This window comes from Panulirus ornatus, chromosome 3 (genome assembly GCF_036320965.1).
Source record: "Panulirus ornatus isolate Po-2019 chromosome 3, ASM3632096v1, whole genome shotgun sequence".
Classification (NCBI taxonomy): Eukaryota; Metazoa; Arthropoda; class Malacostraca; order Decapoda; family Palinuridae; genus Panulirus; species Panulirus ornatus.
The window spans coordinates 30797779-30816299 of record NC_092226.1 but is presented as its reverse complement, the minus strand read 5'-3'; the positions used below and the strand labels follow the sequence as shown (position 1 = coordinate 30816299).

Below are 18521 nucleotides of genomic sequence, written 5' to 3'. Positions count from 1 at the left end.
AAGGACTCAACTGGCTCGGTATTCGACGCTTTCACTGGTGTTTTGTTTCCTATTTCCATAGCCAGAGGTTGAACCATTATGTGACATTCATTTTTTCATTTCATTTCAAGCTAGAAGTTTCAGTTTTCAAAATTGTTTCTTGCATTTTTCACATGTATATATATGTATGGGTGTGTGTGTGTATGTGTGCGTGTGTGTGTGTATGTGTGTGTATGTGTATATATATATGTATATTATCCCTGGGGATAGGGGTGAAAGAATACTTCCCACGCATTCCTCACGTGTCGTAGAAAGCGACTAGAGGGGACGGGAGCGGGGGGCCAGAAATCCTCCCCTCCTTGTATTTTTTTAACTTTCTAAAATGGGAAACAGAAGAAGGAGTCACGCGGGGAGTGCTCATCCTCCTCGAAGGCTCAGATTGGGGTGCCTAAATGTGTGTGGATGTAACCAATATGTGAAAAAGGAGAGATAGGTAGTATGTTTGAGGAAAGGAACCTGGATGTTTTGGCTCTGAGTGAAACGAAGCTCAAGGGTAAAGGGGAAGAGTGGTTTGGGAATGTCTTGGGAGTAAAGTCAGGGGTTAGTGAGAGGACAAGAGCAAGGGAAGGAGTAGCAGTACTCCTGAAACAGGAGTTGTGGAAGTATGTGATAGAATGTAAGAAAGTAAATTCTCGATTGATATGGGTAAAACTGAAAGTTGATGGAGAGAGATGGGTGATCATTGGTGCATATCCACCTGGGCATGAGAAGAAAGATCATGAGAGGCAAGTGTTTTGGGAGCAGCTGAATGAGTGTGTTAGTGGTTTTGATGCACGAGACCGGGTTATAGTGTTGGGTGATTTGAATGCAAAGGTGAGTAATGTGGCAGTTGAGGGAATAATTGGTATACATGGGGTGTTCAGTGTTGTAAATGGAAATGGTGAAGAGCTTGTAGATTTATGTGCTGAAAAAGGACTGATGATTGGGAATACCTGGTTTAAAAAGCGAGATATACATAAGTATACTTATGTAAGTAGGAGAGATGGCCAGAGAGCGTTATTGGATTACGTGTTAATTGACAGGCGCGCGAAAGAGAGACTTTTGGATGTTAATGTGCTGAGAGGTGCAACTGGAGGGATGTCTGATCATTATCTTGTGGAGGCTAAGGTGAAGATTTGTATGGGTTTCCAGAAAAGAAGAGTGAATGTTGGGGTGAAGAGGGTGGTGAGAGTAAGTGAGCTTGGGAAGGAGACTTGTGTGAGGAAGTACCAGGAGAGACTGAGTACAGAATGGAAAAAGGTGAGAACAATGGAAGTAAGGGGAGTGGGGGAGGAATGGGATGTATTTAGGGAATCAGTGATGGATTGCGCAAAAGATGCTTGTGGCATGAGAAGAGTGGGAGGTGGGTTGATTAGAAAGGGTAGTGAGTGGTGGGATGAAGAAGTAAGAGTATTAGTGAAAGAGAAGAGAGAGGCATTTGGACGATTTTTGCAGGGAAAAAATGAAATTGAGTGGGAGACGTATAAAAGAAAGAGACAGGAGGTCAAGAGAAAGGTGCAAGAGGTGAAAAAAAGGGCAAATGAGAGTTGGGGTGAGAGAGTATCATTAAATTTTAGGGAGAATAAAAAGATGTTCTGGAAGGAGGTAAATAAAGTGCGTAAGACAAGGGAGCAAATGGGAACTTCAGTGAAGGGCGCAAATGGGGAGGTGATAACAAGTAGTGGTGATGTGAGAAGGAGATGGAGTGAGTATTTTGAAGGTTTGTTGAATGTGTTTGATGATAGAGTGGCAGATATAGGGTGTTTTGGTCGAGGTGGTGTGCAAAGTGCGAGGGTTAGGGAAAATGATTTGGTAAACAGAGAAGAGGTAGTAAAAGCTTTGCGGAAGATGAAAGCCGGCAAGGCAGCAGATTTGGATGGTATTGCAGTGGAATTTATTAAAAAAGGGGGTGACTGTATTGTTGACTGGTTGGTAAGGTTATTTAATGTATGTATGACTCATGTTGAGGTGCCTGAGGATTGGCGGAATGCGTGCATAGTGCCATTGTACAAAGGCAAAGGGGATAAGAGTGAGTGCTCAAATTACAGAGGTATATGTTTGTTGAGTATTCCTGGCAAATTATATGGGAGGGTATTGATTGAGGCGCGCGAAAGAGAGACTTTTGGATGTTAATGTGCTGAGAGGTGCAACTGGAGGGATGTCTGATCATTATCTTTTGGAGGCTAAGGTGAAGATTAGTATGGGTTTTCAGAAAAGAGGAGTGAATGTTGGGGTGAAGAAGGTGGTGAGAGTAAGTGAGCTTGGGAAGGAGACCTGTGTGGGGAAGTACCAGGAGAGACTGTGTACAGAATGGAAAAAGGTGAGAACAATGGAAGTAAGGGGAGTGGGGGAGGAATGGGATGTATTTAGGGAATCAGTGATGGATTGCGCAAAAGATGCTTGTGGCATGAGAAGAGTGGGAGGTGGGCTGTTTAGAAAGGGTAGTGAGTGGTGGGATGAAGAAGTAAGAGTATTAGTGAAAGAGAAGAGAGAGGCATTTGGACGATTTTTGCAGGGAAAAAATGCAATTGAGTGGGAGAAGTATAAAAGAAAGAGACAGGAGGTCAAGAGAAAGGTGCAAGAGGTGAAAAAAAGGGCAAATGAGAGTTGGGGTGAGAGACTATCAGAAAATTTTAGGGAGAATAAAAAGATGTTCTGGAAGGAGGTAAATAGGGTGCGTAAGACAAGGGAGCAAATGGGAACTTCAGTGAAGGGCGCAAATGGGGAGGTGATAACAAGTAGCGGTGATGTGAGAAGGAGATGGAATGAGTATTTTGAAGGTTTGTTGAATGTGTCTGATGACAGAGTGGCAGATATAGGGTGTTTTGGTCGAGGTGGTGTGCAAAGTGAGAGGGTTAGGGAAAATGATTTGGTAAACAGAGAAGAGGTAGTAAAAGCTTTGCGGAAGATGAAAGCCGGCAAGGCAGCAGGTTTGGATGGTATTGCAGTGGAATGTATTAAAAAAGGGGGTGACTGTATTGTTGACTGGTTGGTAAGGTTATTTAATGTATGTATGACTCATGGTGAGGTGCCTGAGGATTGGCGGAATGCGTGCATAGTGCCATTGTACAAAGGCAAAGGGGATAAGAGTGAGTGCTCAAATTACAGAGGTATAAGTTTGTTGAGTATTCCTGGTAAATTATATGGGAGGGTATTGATCGAGAGGGTGAAGGCATGTACAGAGCATCAGATTGGGGAAGAGCAGTGCGGTTTCAGAAGTGGTAGAGGATGTGTGGATCAGGTGTTTGCTTTGAAGAATGTATGTGAGAAATACTTAGAAAAGCAAATGGATTTGTATGTAGCATTTATGGATCTGGAGAAGGCATATGATAGAGTTGATAGAGATGCTCTGTGGAAGGTATTAAGAATATATGGTGTGGGAGGCAAGTTGTTAGAAGCAGTGAAAAGTTTTTATCGAGGATGTAAGGCATGTGTACGTGTAGGAAGAGAGGAAAGTGATTGGTTCTCAGTGAATGTAGGTTTGCGGCAGGGGTGTGTGATGTCTCCATGGTTGTTTAATTTGTTTATGGATGGGGTTGTAAGGGAGGTAAATGCAAGAGTCCTGGAAAGAGGGGCAAGTATGAAGTCTGTTGTGGATGAGAGAGCTTGGGAAGTGAGTCAGTTGTTGTTCGCTGATGATACAGCGCTGGTGGCTGATTCATGTGAGAAACTGCAGAAGCTGGTGACTGAGTTTGGTAAAGTGTGTGGAAGAAGAAAGTTGAGAGTAAATGTGAATAAGAGCAAGGTTATTAGGTACAGTAGGGGTGAGGGTCAAGTCAATTGGGAGGTGAGTTTGAATGGATAAAAACTGGAGGAAGTGAAGTGTTTTAGATATCTGGGAGTGGATCTGTCAGCGGATGGAACCATGGAAGCGGAAGTGGATCATAGGGTGGGGGAGGGGGCGAAAATTTTGGGAGCCTTGAAAAATGTGTGGAAGTCGAGAACATTATCTCGGAAAGCGAAAATGGGTATGTTTGAGGGAATAGTGGTTCCAACAATGTTGTATGGTTGCGAGGCGTGGGCTATGGATAGAGATGTGCGCAGGAGGATGGATGTGCTGGAAATGAGATGTTTGAGGACAATGTGTGGTGTGAGGTGGTTTGATCGAGTAAGTAACGTAAGGGTAAGAGAGATGTGTGGAAATAAAAAAGAGCGTGGTTGAGAGAGCAGAAGAGGGTGTTTTGAAATGGTTTGGGCACATGGAGAGAATGAGTGAGGAGAGATTGACCAAGAGGATATATGTGTCGGAGGTGGAGGGAACGAGGAGAAGAGGGAGACCAAATTGGAGGTGGAAAGATGGAGTGAAAAAGATTTTGTGTGATCGGGGCCTGAACATGCAGGAGGGTGAAAGGAGGGCAAGGAATAGAGTGAATTGGAGTCATGTGGTATACAGGGGTTGACGTGCTGTCAGTGGATTGAATCAAGGCATGTGAAGCGTCTGGGGTAAACCATGGAAAGCTGTGTAGGTATGTATATTTGCGTGTGTGGACGTGTGTATGTACATGTGTATGGGGGGGGGGTTGGGCCATTTCTTTCGTCTGTTTCCTTGCGCTACCTCGCAAACGCGGGAGACAGCGACAAAGTATAAAAAAAAAAAAAAAAAAAAATTGATTGAGAGGGTGAAGGCATGTACAGAGCATCAGATTGGGGAAGAGCAGTGTGGTTTCAGAAGTGGTAGAGGATGTGTGGATCAGGTGTTTGCTTTGAAGAATGTATGTGAGAAATACTTAGAAAAGCAAATGGATTTGTATGTAGCATTTATGGATCTGGAGAAGGCATATGATAGAGTTGATAGAGATGCTCTGTGGAAGGTATTAAGAATATATGGTGTGGGAGGCAAGTTGTTAGAAGCAGTGAAAAGTTTTTATCGAGGATGTAAGGCATGTGTACGTGTAGGAAGAGAGGAAAGTGATTGGTTCTCAGTGAATGTAGGTTTGCGGCAGGGGTGTGTGATGTCTCCATGGTTGTTTAATTTGTTTATGGATGGGGTTGTTAGGGAGGTGAATGCAAGAGTTTTGGAAAGAGGGGCAAGGATGAAGTCTGTTGGGGATGAGAGAGCTTGGGAAGTGAGTCAGTTGTTGTTCGCTGATGATACAGCGCTGGTGGCTGATTCATGTGAGAAACTGCAGAAGCTGGTGACTGAGTTTGGTAAAGTGTGTGAAAGAAGAAAGTTAAGAGTAAATGTGAATAAGAGCAAGGTTATTAGGTACAGTAGGGTTGAGGGTCAAGTCAATTGGGAGGTGAGTTTGAATGGATAAAAACTGGAGGAAGTGAAGTGTTTTAGATATCTGGGAGTGGATCTGGCAGCGGATGGAAACATGGAAGCGGAAGTGGATCATAGGGTGGGGGAGGGGGCGAAAATTCTGGGAGCCTTGAAGAATGTGTGGAAGTCGAGAACATTATCTCGGAAAGCAAAAATGGGTATGTTTGAAGGAATAGTGGTTCCAACAATGTTGTATGGTTGCGAGGCGTGGACTATGGATAGAGTTGTGAGCAGGAGGATGGATGTGCTGGAAATGAGATGTTTGAGGACAATGTGTGATGTGAGGTGGTTTGATCAAGTAAGTAACGTAAGGGTAAGAGAGATGTGTGGAAATAAAAAGAGCGTGGTTGAGAGAGCAGAAGAGGGTGTTTTGAAATGGTTTGGTCACATGGAGAGAATGAGTGAGGAAAGATTGACCAAGAGGATATATGTGTCGGAGGTGGAGGGAACGAGGAGAAGAGGGAGACCAAATTGGAGGTGGAAAGATGGAGTGAAAAAGATTTTGTGTGATCGGGGCCTGAACATGCAGGAGGGTGAAAGGAGGGCAAGGAATAGAGTGAATTGGATCGATGTGGTATACCGGGGTTGACGTGCTGTCAGTGGATTGAATCAAGGCATGTGAAGCGTCTGGGGTAAACCATGGAAAGCTGTGTAGGTATGTATATTTGCGTGTGTGGACGTATGTATATACATGTGTATGGGGGTGGGTTGGGCCATTTCTTTCGTCTGTTTCCTTGCGCTACCTCGCAAACGCGGGAGACAGCGTCAAAGCAAAAAAATATATATATATATATATATATATATATATATATATATATATATATATATATATATATATATACACACACAGACATATACATATATACACATGTACATAATTCATACTGTCTGCCTTTATTTATTCTCATCGCCACCCTGCCACACATGGAATAACAGCCCCTCCCCCCTCATGTGTGTGAGGTAGCGATAGGAAAATACAACAAAGGCCCCATTCGTTCACACTCAGTCTCTAGCTGTCGTGTGATAATGCACCGAAACCACAGCTCCCTTTCCACATCCAGGCCCCACAGAAATTTCCATGGTTTACCTCAGACGCTTCACATGCCCTGGTTCAATCCACTTACATCACGTCAACCCCGGTATACCACATCGTTCCAATTCACTCTATTCCTTGCATACCTTTCACCCTCCTGCATGTTCAGGCCCCGATCACTCAAAATCTTTTTCACTCCATCCCTCCACCTCCAATTTGGTCTCCCACTTCTCCTTGTTCCCTCCACCTCTGACACATATATCCTCTTGATCAATCTTTCCTCACTCATTCTTTCCATGTGACCAAACCATTTCAAAACACCCCTTTCTGCTCTCTCAACCACACTCTTTATTTCCACACATCTCTCTTACCCTTTCATTACTTACTTGATCAAACCACCTCACACCACATATTGTCCTCAAACATCTCATTTCCAGCACATCCACAATCCTGCGCACAACTCTATCCATAGCCCATGCCTCGCAACCATACAACATTGTTGGAACCACTATTCCTTCAAACATAGCCATTTTTGCTTTTGGAGATAATGTTCTTGACTTCCAACCATTCTTCAAGGCTCCCAGAATTTTAGCCCCCTCCCCCACCCTATGATCCACTTCCGCTTCCATGGTTCCATCCACTGCCAGATCCACTCCCAGATATCTAAAACACTTTACTTCCTCCACTTTTTCTCCATTCAAACTTACCTCCCAATTGACTTGACCCTCAACCCTACTGCACCTAATAACCTTGCTCTTATTCACATTTACTCTTAACTTTTTTCTTTCACACACTTTACCAAACTCAGTCACCAGCTTCTGCAGTTTCTCACATGAATCAGCCACCAGCGCTGTATCATCAGCGAACAACTGACTCACTTCCCAAGCTCTCTCATCCACAACAGACTGCATACTTGCCCCTCTTTCCAAAACTCTTGCATTCACCTCCCTAACAACCCCATCCATAAACAAATTAAACAACCATGAAGACATCACACACCCCTGCCGCAAACCTACATTCACTGAGAACCAATCACTTTCCTCTCTTCCTACACGTACCCATGCCTTACGTCCTCGATAAGAACTTTTCACCGCTTCTAACAACTTGCCTCCCACACCATATATTCTTAATACCTTCCACAGAGCATCTCTATCAACTCTATCATATGCCTTCTCCAGATCCATAAATGCTACATAGAACTCCATTTGCTTTTCTGAGTATTTCTCACATACATTCTTCAAAGCAAACACCTGATCCACACATCCTCTACCATTTCTGGAACCACACTGCTCTTACCCAATCTGATGCTCTGTACATGCCTTCACCCTCTCAATCAGTACCCTCCCATATAATTTACCAGGAATACTCAACAAACTTATACCTCTGTAATTTGAGCACTCATTTTTATCCCCTTTGCCTTTGTACAATGGCACTATACAAGCATTCCGCCAATCCTCAGGCACCTCACCATGAATCATTCATACATTAAGTAACCTTACCAACCAGTCAACAATACAGTCACCCCCTTTCTTAATAAATTCCACTACAGTACCATCCAAACCTGCTGCCTTGCCAGCTTTCATCTTTCACAAAGCTTTTACTACCTCTTCTCTGTTTACCAAATCATTTTTCCTAACCCTCTCACTTTGCACACCACCTCGACGAAAACACCCTATATCTGCCACTCTATCATCAAACACATTCAACAAAGCTTCAAAATACTCACTCCATCTCCTTCTCACATCACCACTACTTGCCATCACCTCCCCATTAGCCCTCTTCACTGATGTTCCCATTTGTTCCCTTGTCTTACGCTCTTTATTTACCTCCTTCCAAAACATCTTTTTATTCTCCCTAAAATTTAATGATACTCTCTCACTCCAACTCTCATATCCCCTCTTTTTCACCCCTTGTACCTTTCTCTTGACCTCCTGCTTCTTTTTCTTATACATCTCCCAGTCATTTGCATTATTTCCCTGCAAAAATTGTCCAAATGCCTCTCTCTTCTCTTTCACTGATAATCTTACTTCTTCATCCCACCACTCACTACCCTTTCTAATCTGCCCACCTCCCACGCTTCTCATGCCACAAGCATCTTTTGCGCAAGCCATCACTGCTTCCCTAAATACATCCCATTCCTCCCCCACTCCCCTTATATCCTTTGTTCTCACCTTTTTGCATTCTGTACTCAGTCTCTCCTGGTACTTCCTCACACATCTTCCCAAGCTCACTTACTCTCACCAATCTCCTCACCCCAACATTCTCTCTTCTTTTCTGAAAACATCTACAAATCTTCACCTTCGCCTCCACAAGATAATGATCAGACGTCCCTCCAGTTGCACCTCTCAGCACATTAACATCCAAAAGTCTCTCTTTCACACGCCTATCAAGTAACACGTAATCCAATAACGCTCTCTAGCCATCTCTCCTACTTACATACATATACTTATGTATACCTCTCTTTTTAAACCAGGTATTCCCGATCACCAGTCCTTTTTCAGCACATAAATCTACAAGCCCTTCACCATTTCCTTTTACAACACTGAACACCCCACGTACTCCAATTATTCCCTCGACTTCCACATTACTCACCTTTGCATTCAAATCACCCATCACTATAACCTGGTCTTGTGCAACAAAACTACTAACACACTCAGCTGCTCCCAAAACACTTGCCTCTCATGAACTTTCTTCTCATGCCCTGGTGCATATTCACCAATTATCACCCATCTCTCTCCATCCACTTTCTGTTTTACCCATATCAATCTAGAGTTTACTTTCTTACACTCTGTCACATACTCCCACCACTCTTGTTTCAGGAGTAGTGCTACTCCTTACCTTGCTCTCATCCTCTCACTAACCCCTGACTTTACTCCCATGACATTCCCAAACCGCTCTTCCCCTTTACCCTTGAGCTTTGTTTCACTCAGAGCCAAAACATCTAGGTTCCTTGCCTCAAACATACTACCTATCTCTTCTTTTTTCTCATGTTGGTTACATCCACACACATTTAGACACCCCAATCTGAGCCTTCGAGGAGGATGAGCACTCCCCACGTGACTCCTTCTTCTGTTTCCCCTTTTAGAAAGTTAAAATACAAGGAGGGGAGGGTTTCCAGTCCCCCACTCCCGTCCCCTTTAGTCACCTTCTACGACAAGTGAGGAATGCTTGGGAAGTATTCTTTCTCCCCTATCCCCAGGGATATATATTTTTTTTTTTTTTTGTCGCTGTCTCCCGCGTTTGCGAGGTAGCGCAAGGAAACAGACGAAAGAAATGGCCCAACCCACCCCCATACACATGTATATACATACGTCCACACACGCAAATATACATACCTACACAGCTTTCCATGGTTTACCCCAGACGCTTCACGTGCCTTGATTCAATCCAACGATAGCACGTCAACCCCGGTATACCACATCGCTCCAATTCACTCTATTCCTTGCCCTCCTTTCACCCTCCTGCATGTTCAGGCCCCGATCACACAAAATCTTTTTCACTCCATCTTTCCACCTCCAATTTGGTCTCCCTCTTCTCCTCGTTCCCTCCACCTCCGACACATATATCCTCTTGGTCAATCTTTCCTCACTCATTCTCTCCATGTGACCAAACCATTTCAAAACACCCTCTTCTGCTCTCTCAACCACGCTCTTTTTATTTCCACACATCTCTCTTACCCTTACGTTACTTACTCGATCAAACCACCTCACACCACACATTGTCCTCAAACATCTCATTTCCAGCACATCCATCCTCCTGCGCACAACTCTATCCATAGTCCACGCCTCGCAACCATACAACATTGTTGGAACCACTATTCCTTCAAACATACCCATTTTTGCTTTCCGAGATAATGTTCTTGACTTCCACACATTCTTCAAGGCTCCCAGAATTTTCGCCCCCTCCCCCACCCTATGATCCACTTCCGCTTCCATGGTTCCATCCGCTGCCAGATCCACTCTCAGATATCTAAAACACTTCACTTCCTCCAGTTTTTCTCCATTCAAACTCACCTCCCAATTGACTTGACCCTCAACCCTACTGTACCTAATAACCTTGCTCTTATTCACATTTACTCTTAACTTTCTTCTTTCACACACTTTACCAAACTCAGTCACCAGCTTCTGCAGTTTCTCACATGAATCAGCCACCAGCGCTGTATCATCAGCAAACAACAACTGACTCACTTCCCAAGCTCTCTCATCCCCAACAGACTTCATACTTGCCCCTCTTTCCAAAACTCTTGCATTCACCTCCCTAACAACCCCATCCATAAACAAATTAAACAACCATGGAGACATCACACACCCCTGCCGCAAACCTACATTCACTGAGAACCAATCACTTTCCTCTCTTCCTACATGTACACATGCCTGACATCCTCGATAAAAACTTTTCACTGCTTCTAACAACATGCCTCCCACACCATATATTCTTAATACCTTCCACAGAGCATCTCTATCTCTATCATATGCCTTCTCCAGATCCATAAATGCTACATACAAATCCATTTGCTTTTCTAAGTATTTCTCACATACATTCTTCAAAGCAAACACCTGATCCACACATCCTCTACCACTTCTGAAACCACACTGCTCTTCCCCAATCTGATGCTCTGTACATGCCTTCACCCTCTCAATCAATACCCTCCCATATAATTTACCAGGAATACTCAACAAACTTATACCTCTGTAATTTGAGCACTCACTCTTATCCCCTTTGCCTTTGTACAATGGCACTATGCACGCATTCCGCCAATCCTCAGGCACCTCAACATGAGTCATACATACATTAAATAACCTTACCAACCAGTCAACAATACAGTCACCCCCTTTTTTAATAAATTCCACTGCAATACCATCCAAATCTGCTGCCTTGCCGGCTTTCATCTTCCGCAAAGCTTTTACTACCTCTTCTCTGTTTACCAAATCATTTTCCCTAACCCTCTCACTTTGCACACCACCTCGACCAAAACACCCTATATCTTCCACTCTATCATCAAACACATTCAACAAACCTTCAAAATACTCACTCCATCTCCTTCTCACATCACCACTACTTGTTATCACCTCCCCATTTGCGCCCTTCACTGAAGTTCCCATTTGCTCCCTTGTCTTACGCACTTTATTTACCTCCTTCCAGAACATCTTTTTATTCTCCCTAAAATTTAATGATACTCTCTCACCCCAACTCTCATTTGCCCTTTTTTTCACCTCTTGCACCTTTCTCTTGACCTCCTGTCTCTTTCTTTTATACGTCTCCCACTCAATTTCATTTTTTCCCTGCAAAAATCGTCCAAATGCCTCTCTCTTCTCTTTCACTAATACTCTTACTTCTTCATCCCACCACTCACTACCCTTTCTAATCAACCCACCTCCCACTCTTCTCATGCCACAAGCATCTTTTGCGCAATCCATCACTGATTCCCTAAATACATCCCATTCCTCCCCCACTCCCCTTACTTCCATATATATATATATATATATATATATATATATATATATATATATATATATATATATATATTTATTTATTTATTTATTATGCTTTGCCCCTGTCTCCCGCGTTAGCGAGGTAGCGCAAGGAAACAGATGAAAGATTGGCCCAACCCACTCATATACACATGTATATACATACATGTGCACACATAGCACATATACGTACCTATACATCTCAGTGTATACATATATATACACACACAGACATATACATATATTCACATGTACATAATTCATACTCTCTGCCCTTATTCATTCCTGTCGCCACCCCGCCACACATGAAATGAAAACCCCCTCCCCCTACATGTGCGTGAGGTAGCGCTAGGAAAAGACAACAAAGGCCACATTCATTCACACTCAGTCTGTATAATGCACTGAAACCACAGCTTCCCTTCCACATCCAGGCCCCACAAAACTTTCCGTGGTTTACTCCAGACGCTTCACATGCCCTGGGGTTGGGGAAAAGGGAATGCTTCCCACATGGTTCCTGCGTGTCGTGGAGGGCGACTGAGGGGGGAGGGAGCTGGGTGGCTGGAAATCTCCCCTCTTTTTTTTTTTTTTTTTAATTTTCCAAAAGAAGAAACAGAGAAGGGGGCCAGGCGAGGATATTATCTGAAAAGCCCAGTCCTCTGTTCTTAACGCTACCTCGCTAACGTGGGAAATGGTGAATAGTATTAAAGAAAAAGATGTTGCTAAGTCTAACAGAAAGATCCTTACCAGTCTGCCCAACTTAAAACATGACAATTTCTACATGGCACTCTTTCTCAAACTCATTATCAACAAACTCTGGACTGCAAATACGTAATGCCCTGAGGAACATAGACTGGAATGATGATAATTTCACTCTGTCATGTTGAGCTGAGTAATAATAGATATATGAGCATATACTGGTATCCCTTGTGTCCCAGGTTGTCATGGAAGCCCGCTACATACAGCTCAACAAAACATGGCTAAGAAGATATGGTTTTTCATTCTTTTCTCTTACTTTGATTGTGGGACTGGCCTAACTTGGCGAGAAATCACTTGAAGGGTCTATGGAGATAGTATGGCCTGCCAGACTTGGGGAGAGGAGCAAGTAACATGTCCTCCCTAAGTTTTTTGTACCACTTCAGCAGTATCTGTACATTACCCAAGCATGACCTGTCTAGGTCACAGTATCCTTAAACTTATGGCTTTCTTTTGATATGGCTACCATTGCTGCTATTTCTTCCTTTATGGTAATTCTCAAAGGCATCTCTGGTGGCTATAGCGGGTTCAGCAACCACAGAGCAAAAAAGAAAAAGTCCTCCCCTCACCACTGCCAGAAGCCCACTTTGGTCCCCTGTGATGTGTGCTGAGTATCTTAGTATATCCACATTACTGCCAGACATGCAGTTGAACAACTCGTATCCTGGGAAGGCTTATGAAATGGTTTTGGCAGAAAGTGCAATTGTCAAACCCCTTGTGCTTCTACTTTTGGCACAGACATTTTACCCTCACCTGCCACATTACCCACATTCACATTCAAACACCCGTCACGAATACCTGAAATTTATAGTTGATTAAAGGAAAAACTGAGTATGACGAGGAAAAATGTCGGGAAATACGATATACAAAATGTAGAGCTTGGTTGATTGCATGATACATGTAATTAGTTTGTGCATGCCATTGTTTAACAAAATGCATTTGGTAATTTTTCTTCATTATCATGTTGGATTACATTTTATTTTTCAGAGGAAGACACCAAAGAGAAGGGAAAGCTTTATAAACCAACATCCAAGCTAGCAGAGCTGGCAGAAAAATTCTCCACTGCTGAAAAAGCTGCTCAATATGCCAGCAGCAGAGTTGAAAAAGACAAACCAGAAAAACCAGGAAAGAAAAAGGAAAAGGAGAAGAAAAAGAAAAGCAACTTGGAGCTGTTCAAAGAGGAGTTGAAATTGTAAGTTTTTCATGTGTGAATATTCTGGAACTAGTTACCGATTTACATCATAATTGAAGTGATCAGCTTTTCCTATTTATCATTTGTATTTGGTTAAAAGATGAATTATTATTATAGATAATCGCTGTTCCCCATGTTAGCAAGGTAGCACTAGGAAACAGACAAAAAAAGGCCCATCCACCCATAAACGCATATACATTAACATAAATGCCCACATACACACGTATACATACATTATTTTTTAATTTTTTTATTATACTTTGTCACTGTCACCCGCTTTAGCGAGGTAGCACAAGGAAACAGATGAAATAATGGCCCAACCCACCCACATACACATGTATATACATAAATGCCCGCACATGCACATATACATACCTATACATTTCAACATATACATACACAGACATATACATATATACACATGTACATATCCATACTTGCTGTCTTCATCCATTCCCATCGCCACCCCGCCACACATGAAAATGGCACCCCCATTCCCCCTCACATGCACAAGGTAGTGCAAGGAAAAGACAACAAAGGCCATATTCATTCACACTCATTCTCTAGCTGTCATATGTAATGCACAGAAACCACAGCCGCCTTTCCACATCTAGCCCCACAAAACTTTCCATGGTTTACCCCAGATGCTTCACATGCCCTGGTTCAATCCATTGACAGCATGTCGACCCTGGTATACCACATTGTTTCAATTCACTCTAATCCTTGCACTCCTTACACACTCCTGTATGTTCAGGCCCCAATTGCTCAAAATCTTTTTCACGCCATCCTTCCACCTCCAATTTGGTCTCCCACTTCTCGTTCCCTTCACCTCTGACACATGTATCCCCTTTGTCAATCTTTCCTCACTCATTCTCTCCATGTGACCATACCATTTCAATATACCCTATTCTGCTCTCTCAACCAGACACTTTATATTACCACACATTTCTCTTACCCTTTCATTACTTACTTGATCAAACCACCTCACACCACATATTGTTCTCAGACATCTCATTTCTGACACATTCACCCTTCTTCCCCCAACCTTATCTATAGCCTATGCCTTGCAACCATATAACATTGTTGGAATCACTATTCCTTCAAACATACCCATTTTTGCTCTGCGAGATAACGTTCTCGCCTTCCACACATTCTTCAACGCTCCCAGAACCTTCGCCCCCTCCCTCACCGTGTGACTCACTTCTGCTTCCATGGTTCCATCTGCTGCTAAATCCACTCCCAGATATCTAAAACACTTCACTTCCTCCAGCTTTTCTCCATTCAAACTTACTTCCCAATTAACTTGCCCCTCATCTCTACTGAACCTAACAACCTTGCTCTTATTAACATATACTTTTAACTTTCTTCTTTCACACGCACACTTTACCAAACTCAGTGACCAACTTCTGCAGTTTCTCACTCAAATCATCCACCAGTGCTGTATCATCAGCAAACAGTAACTGACTCACTTCCCAAGCCCTTTCTTCCACAACAGACTGCATATTTGCCCCTCTCTCCAAAACTCTTGCATTCACTTCCCTAACCACCTCATCCATAAACAAATTAAACAACCATGGAGACACCACACACGCCTGCCACAAACCGACATTCACTGGGAACCAATCATGTTCCTTTCTTGATACTCTTACACATGCCTTACATCGTTGGTAAAAAAAAATTTCACTGCTATCAAGTTACCTCCCACACCATAAACTCTTAATACCTTGCAAAAAGCATCTCTATCGGTCCTATCATATTCCTTCTCTGGCTCCATAAATGCTTTGTATATGCCTTTACCCTCTCAATTGGTACCCTCCCATGTAATTTCCCAGGACTACTCAACAAACTTATATCTCTATAATTTGAACACTTACCTTTATCCCCTTTGCCTTTGTACAGTGGCACTATTCATGCATTCCGCTTATCCTCACGCACTTCACCATCAGCCATACTTACATTGAATATCCTTACCAGCCAGCCAATAACACACTCACCCCCTTTTTTAATCAGTTCCACTGCATTACCATCCAAACCCACCACCTTGCCAGCTTTCATCTTCTGCAATGCTTTCACTACCTCTTCTCTGTTTACCAAATCATTCTCCCTGACCCTCTCACTTTGCACACCACCTCAGCCAAAGCACCCTATATCTGCCACTCTTATCATCAAACACATTCAACAAACCTTCAGAATACTCAGTCTGTCTCCTTACTTCACCACTACCTGTTGTTACCTCCCCATGAGCCCCCTTCACTGATGTTCCCAGTTGTTATCTTGTCTTATGCACTATGTTTACCTCCTTCTAAAACATCTTTTTATTCTCTCTAAAATTTAATGATACTCTCTCACCCCAACTCTCATTTGCCCTCTTTTTCACCTCTTGCACCTTTTGTGACCTCCTACCTCTTTCTTTTATACATCTCCCAATCATTTGCACTACTTCCCTGCAAAAAACGTCTCTCTCTTCTCTTTCACTAACAATCTTACTTCTTCATCCCACCACTCACAACCCTTTCTAATCTGCCCACCTCCCATGTTTCTCAGGCCACAGGTATCTTTTGCGCAAGCCATCACTGCTTCCCTAAATACATCCCATTCCTCCCCCACTCCCCTATGTCATTTGCTCTTACCTTTTGCCATTCTGCACTCAATCTCTCCTGGTATTTCCTCATACGTCTCCTTTCCACGCTCACTGACTCTCACCACTCTCTTCACCCCAACATTCTTCTTCTCTGAAAACCTCTACAAATCTTCACCTTTGCCTCCACAAGATAATGATCAGACATCCCTCCATTTGCCCCTCTCAGCACATTAACATCCAGAAGTCTCTTTTTCACGTGCCTATCAATTAACATATAACCCAGTAACGCTGTCTGGCCATCTCTCCTACTTACATACGTATACGTATGTATATCTTTCTTTTTAAACCAGGTATTCCCAGTCACCAGTCCTTTTTCAGCACAAATATACAAGCTATTATACACCTATTATACCCTCAGCTGCCTTATTACTCACCTTTGTGGTTTGCAGCAAAGTAAAAATTACAGGAGAATAGAGAGGTTTGGTCGTAAATGAAGTATGTATGAGAGAGCTGAAGAGGGTGCACTTAAATTGTATAGACTTGTGGAGAGGATGAGTGAGGAAAATGTGACTATGAATTGTCAGAAGTAAAGGAAACGAGGAAAAGAGGACAGCCAAAGTGCTGGAAGGATGGAGTTAAAGATGCTTTGAAGGTCTGGATTCTGAACATGCAGGAGAGTGTGAAGTTTGCAAGGGATAGAGCAAATTAAAGTGATATGGTATGTGGAGGATGATATGCTGTCATTGTGCTGAAGCATGTCATATGAAGCAATTTGGGGGAAACCAAGGAATATTCGTAATATATTTATGAAATTTTTTTGTTAGTTTTAAAGAAAATAAGGGATTTAAAAACAGTCTTTAGGCGGGTATTGGGTTGGTAGTCTGCTGATCATTGATATAAATGATTGGAATGAGGGTGTTCTTGTAGTAATGTGCTTGACTCTTGATGGCTCAGCATGGTTTTGTTATTGACCTGGTGTTAGTGAAGGTGGTTCACTAGCTATCCAGGTGATGGTGGAAGAGTTTCGAGGTATCCATAAGTGAAGGGCTCTACCACATTTGTACAATTAGAGAATTATATTTGTAAACCAGCCACAATCCCTAGAAAAGTAGGAGGGCAGCTTCACATTTCATATAGATGCATTCATGTACATTGTATTGGTATACCTGGAATTTTCTCTGGATATCTCTATTCATTTTTCTGTTATATGCTCAAGATTTATTTAGTTTCTAAATATAGTATTTTGGGTTCTACATAGGATTCAAGAAGAGAGAGCAGAACGTCATCGTATTAAGAACATGTACCAGACACGAGAATCTGGAAAGAGCAGTCGTTTTGAAGCACCTGAGCCCAAAATTCCTGGATTTCTTGGTATGGGTAAGTTTGTTTGGCCTCGATTAACTGTCGGAGTACAAACAAACATTATTTTTGTTTTAGCATTATTTGTGTTTTAGCTAGTTATATTGAGAATTTTTTTTTTTTTTATCCTGTGTAGGCAAGAGGTAAGAGGGTGTTGAAGTTACAGCTTCAACTGGGAATAGGTGGGGATAGATATTATAAGATAGTGTTTCATACCTTAAAATAGGATGAGATGTGCAGTTATTTCAGAATGCATTAGGTATTAGTTTATTTGGTCTTTTGACTGTTAGTAGAACAGTGATCTGAGGGTTTTCGAACAATAGGAAGGATACTTAAAGCTGATATGAAAATAAGATCAAGCAGAACTTGAATCCTTCTTCTACGTTTTATAGTCAAGGAAAATGTGATGCATTTTCAGGAAAGTTAACTGGGAAAAAGAGGGATGCATAATGAGACCAAACGGTATGCTTATTTAAGTAACTGTATAGATAGCTTGTAATGTAATGTAAGTTGTCAGTAATGTTGATGTCATGCATAATGCTATTGTATAAAAGCAAAGGGGATAAGGGTGAGTGTTCAAATTACAGAGGTATAAGTTTGTTGAGTATTCCTGAGAAATTATTTGGGAAGATATTGATTGAGAGGGTAAAGGCATGTACAGAGCACCAGACTGGGGAAGAGCAGTGTGGTTTCAGAAGTGGTAGAGGATGTGTGGATTAGGTTTTTGCTTTGAAGAATGTATGAGAAATACTTAGAAAAACAGATGGATTTGTATGTAGCATTTATGGATCTGGAGAAGGCATATGATAAGAGTTGAGAGAGATGCTTTGTGGAAGGTATTAAGAGTATAT

The 18521-nt window shown here is 42.4% G+C and overlaps 1 protein-coding gene across 4 annotated transcripts in view; it reads left to right on the top strand.

Annotated features, from left to right (window-relative positions):
* Positions 1-18521, top strand: part of LOC139761845 (U2 snRNP-associated SURP motif-containing protein) — a 434305-nt gene that overhangs the window by 37077 nt on the left and 378707 nt on the right. For all 4 annotated transcript variants that reach the window (XM_071686407.1, XM_071686396.1, XM_071686389.1 and 1 more), the window contains exons 4-5: positions 13526-13730; positions 17570-17682. In XM_071686407.1, coding sequence (XP_071542508.1) covers positions 13526-13730; positions 17570-17682 — 318 coding nt within the window. The remainder of the gene's footprint in view (positions 1-13525; positions 13731-17569; positions 17683-18521) is intronic.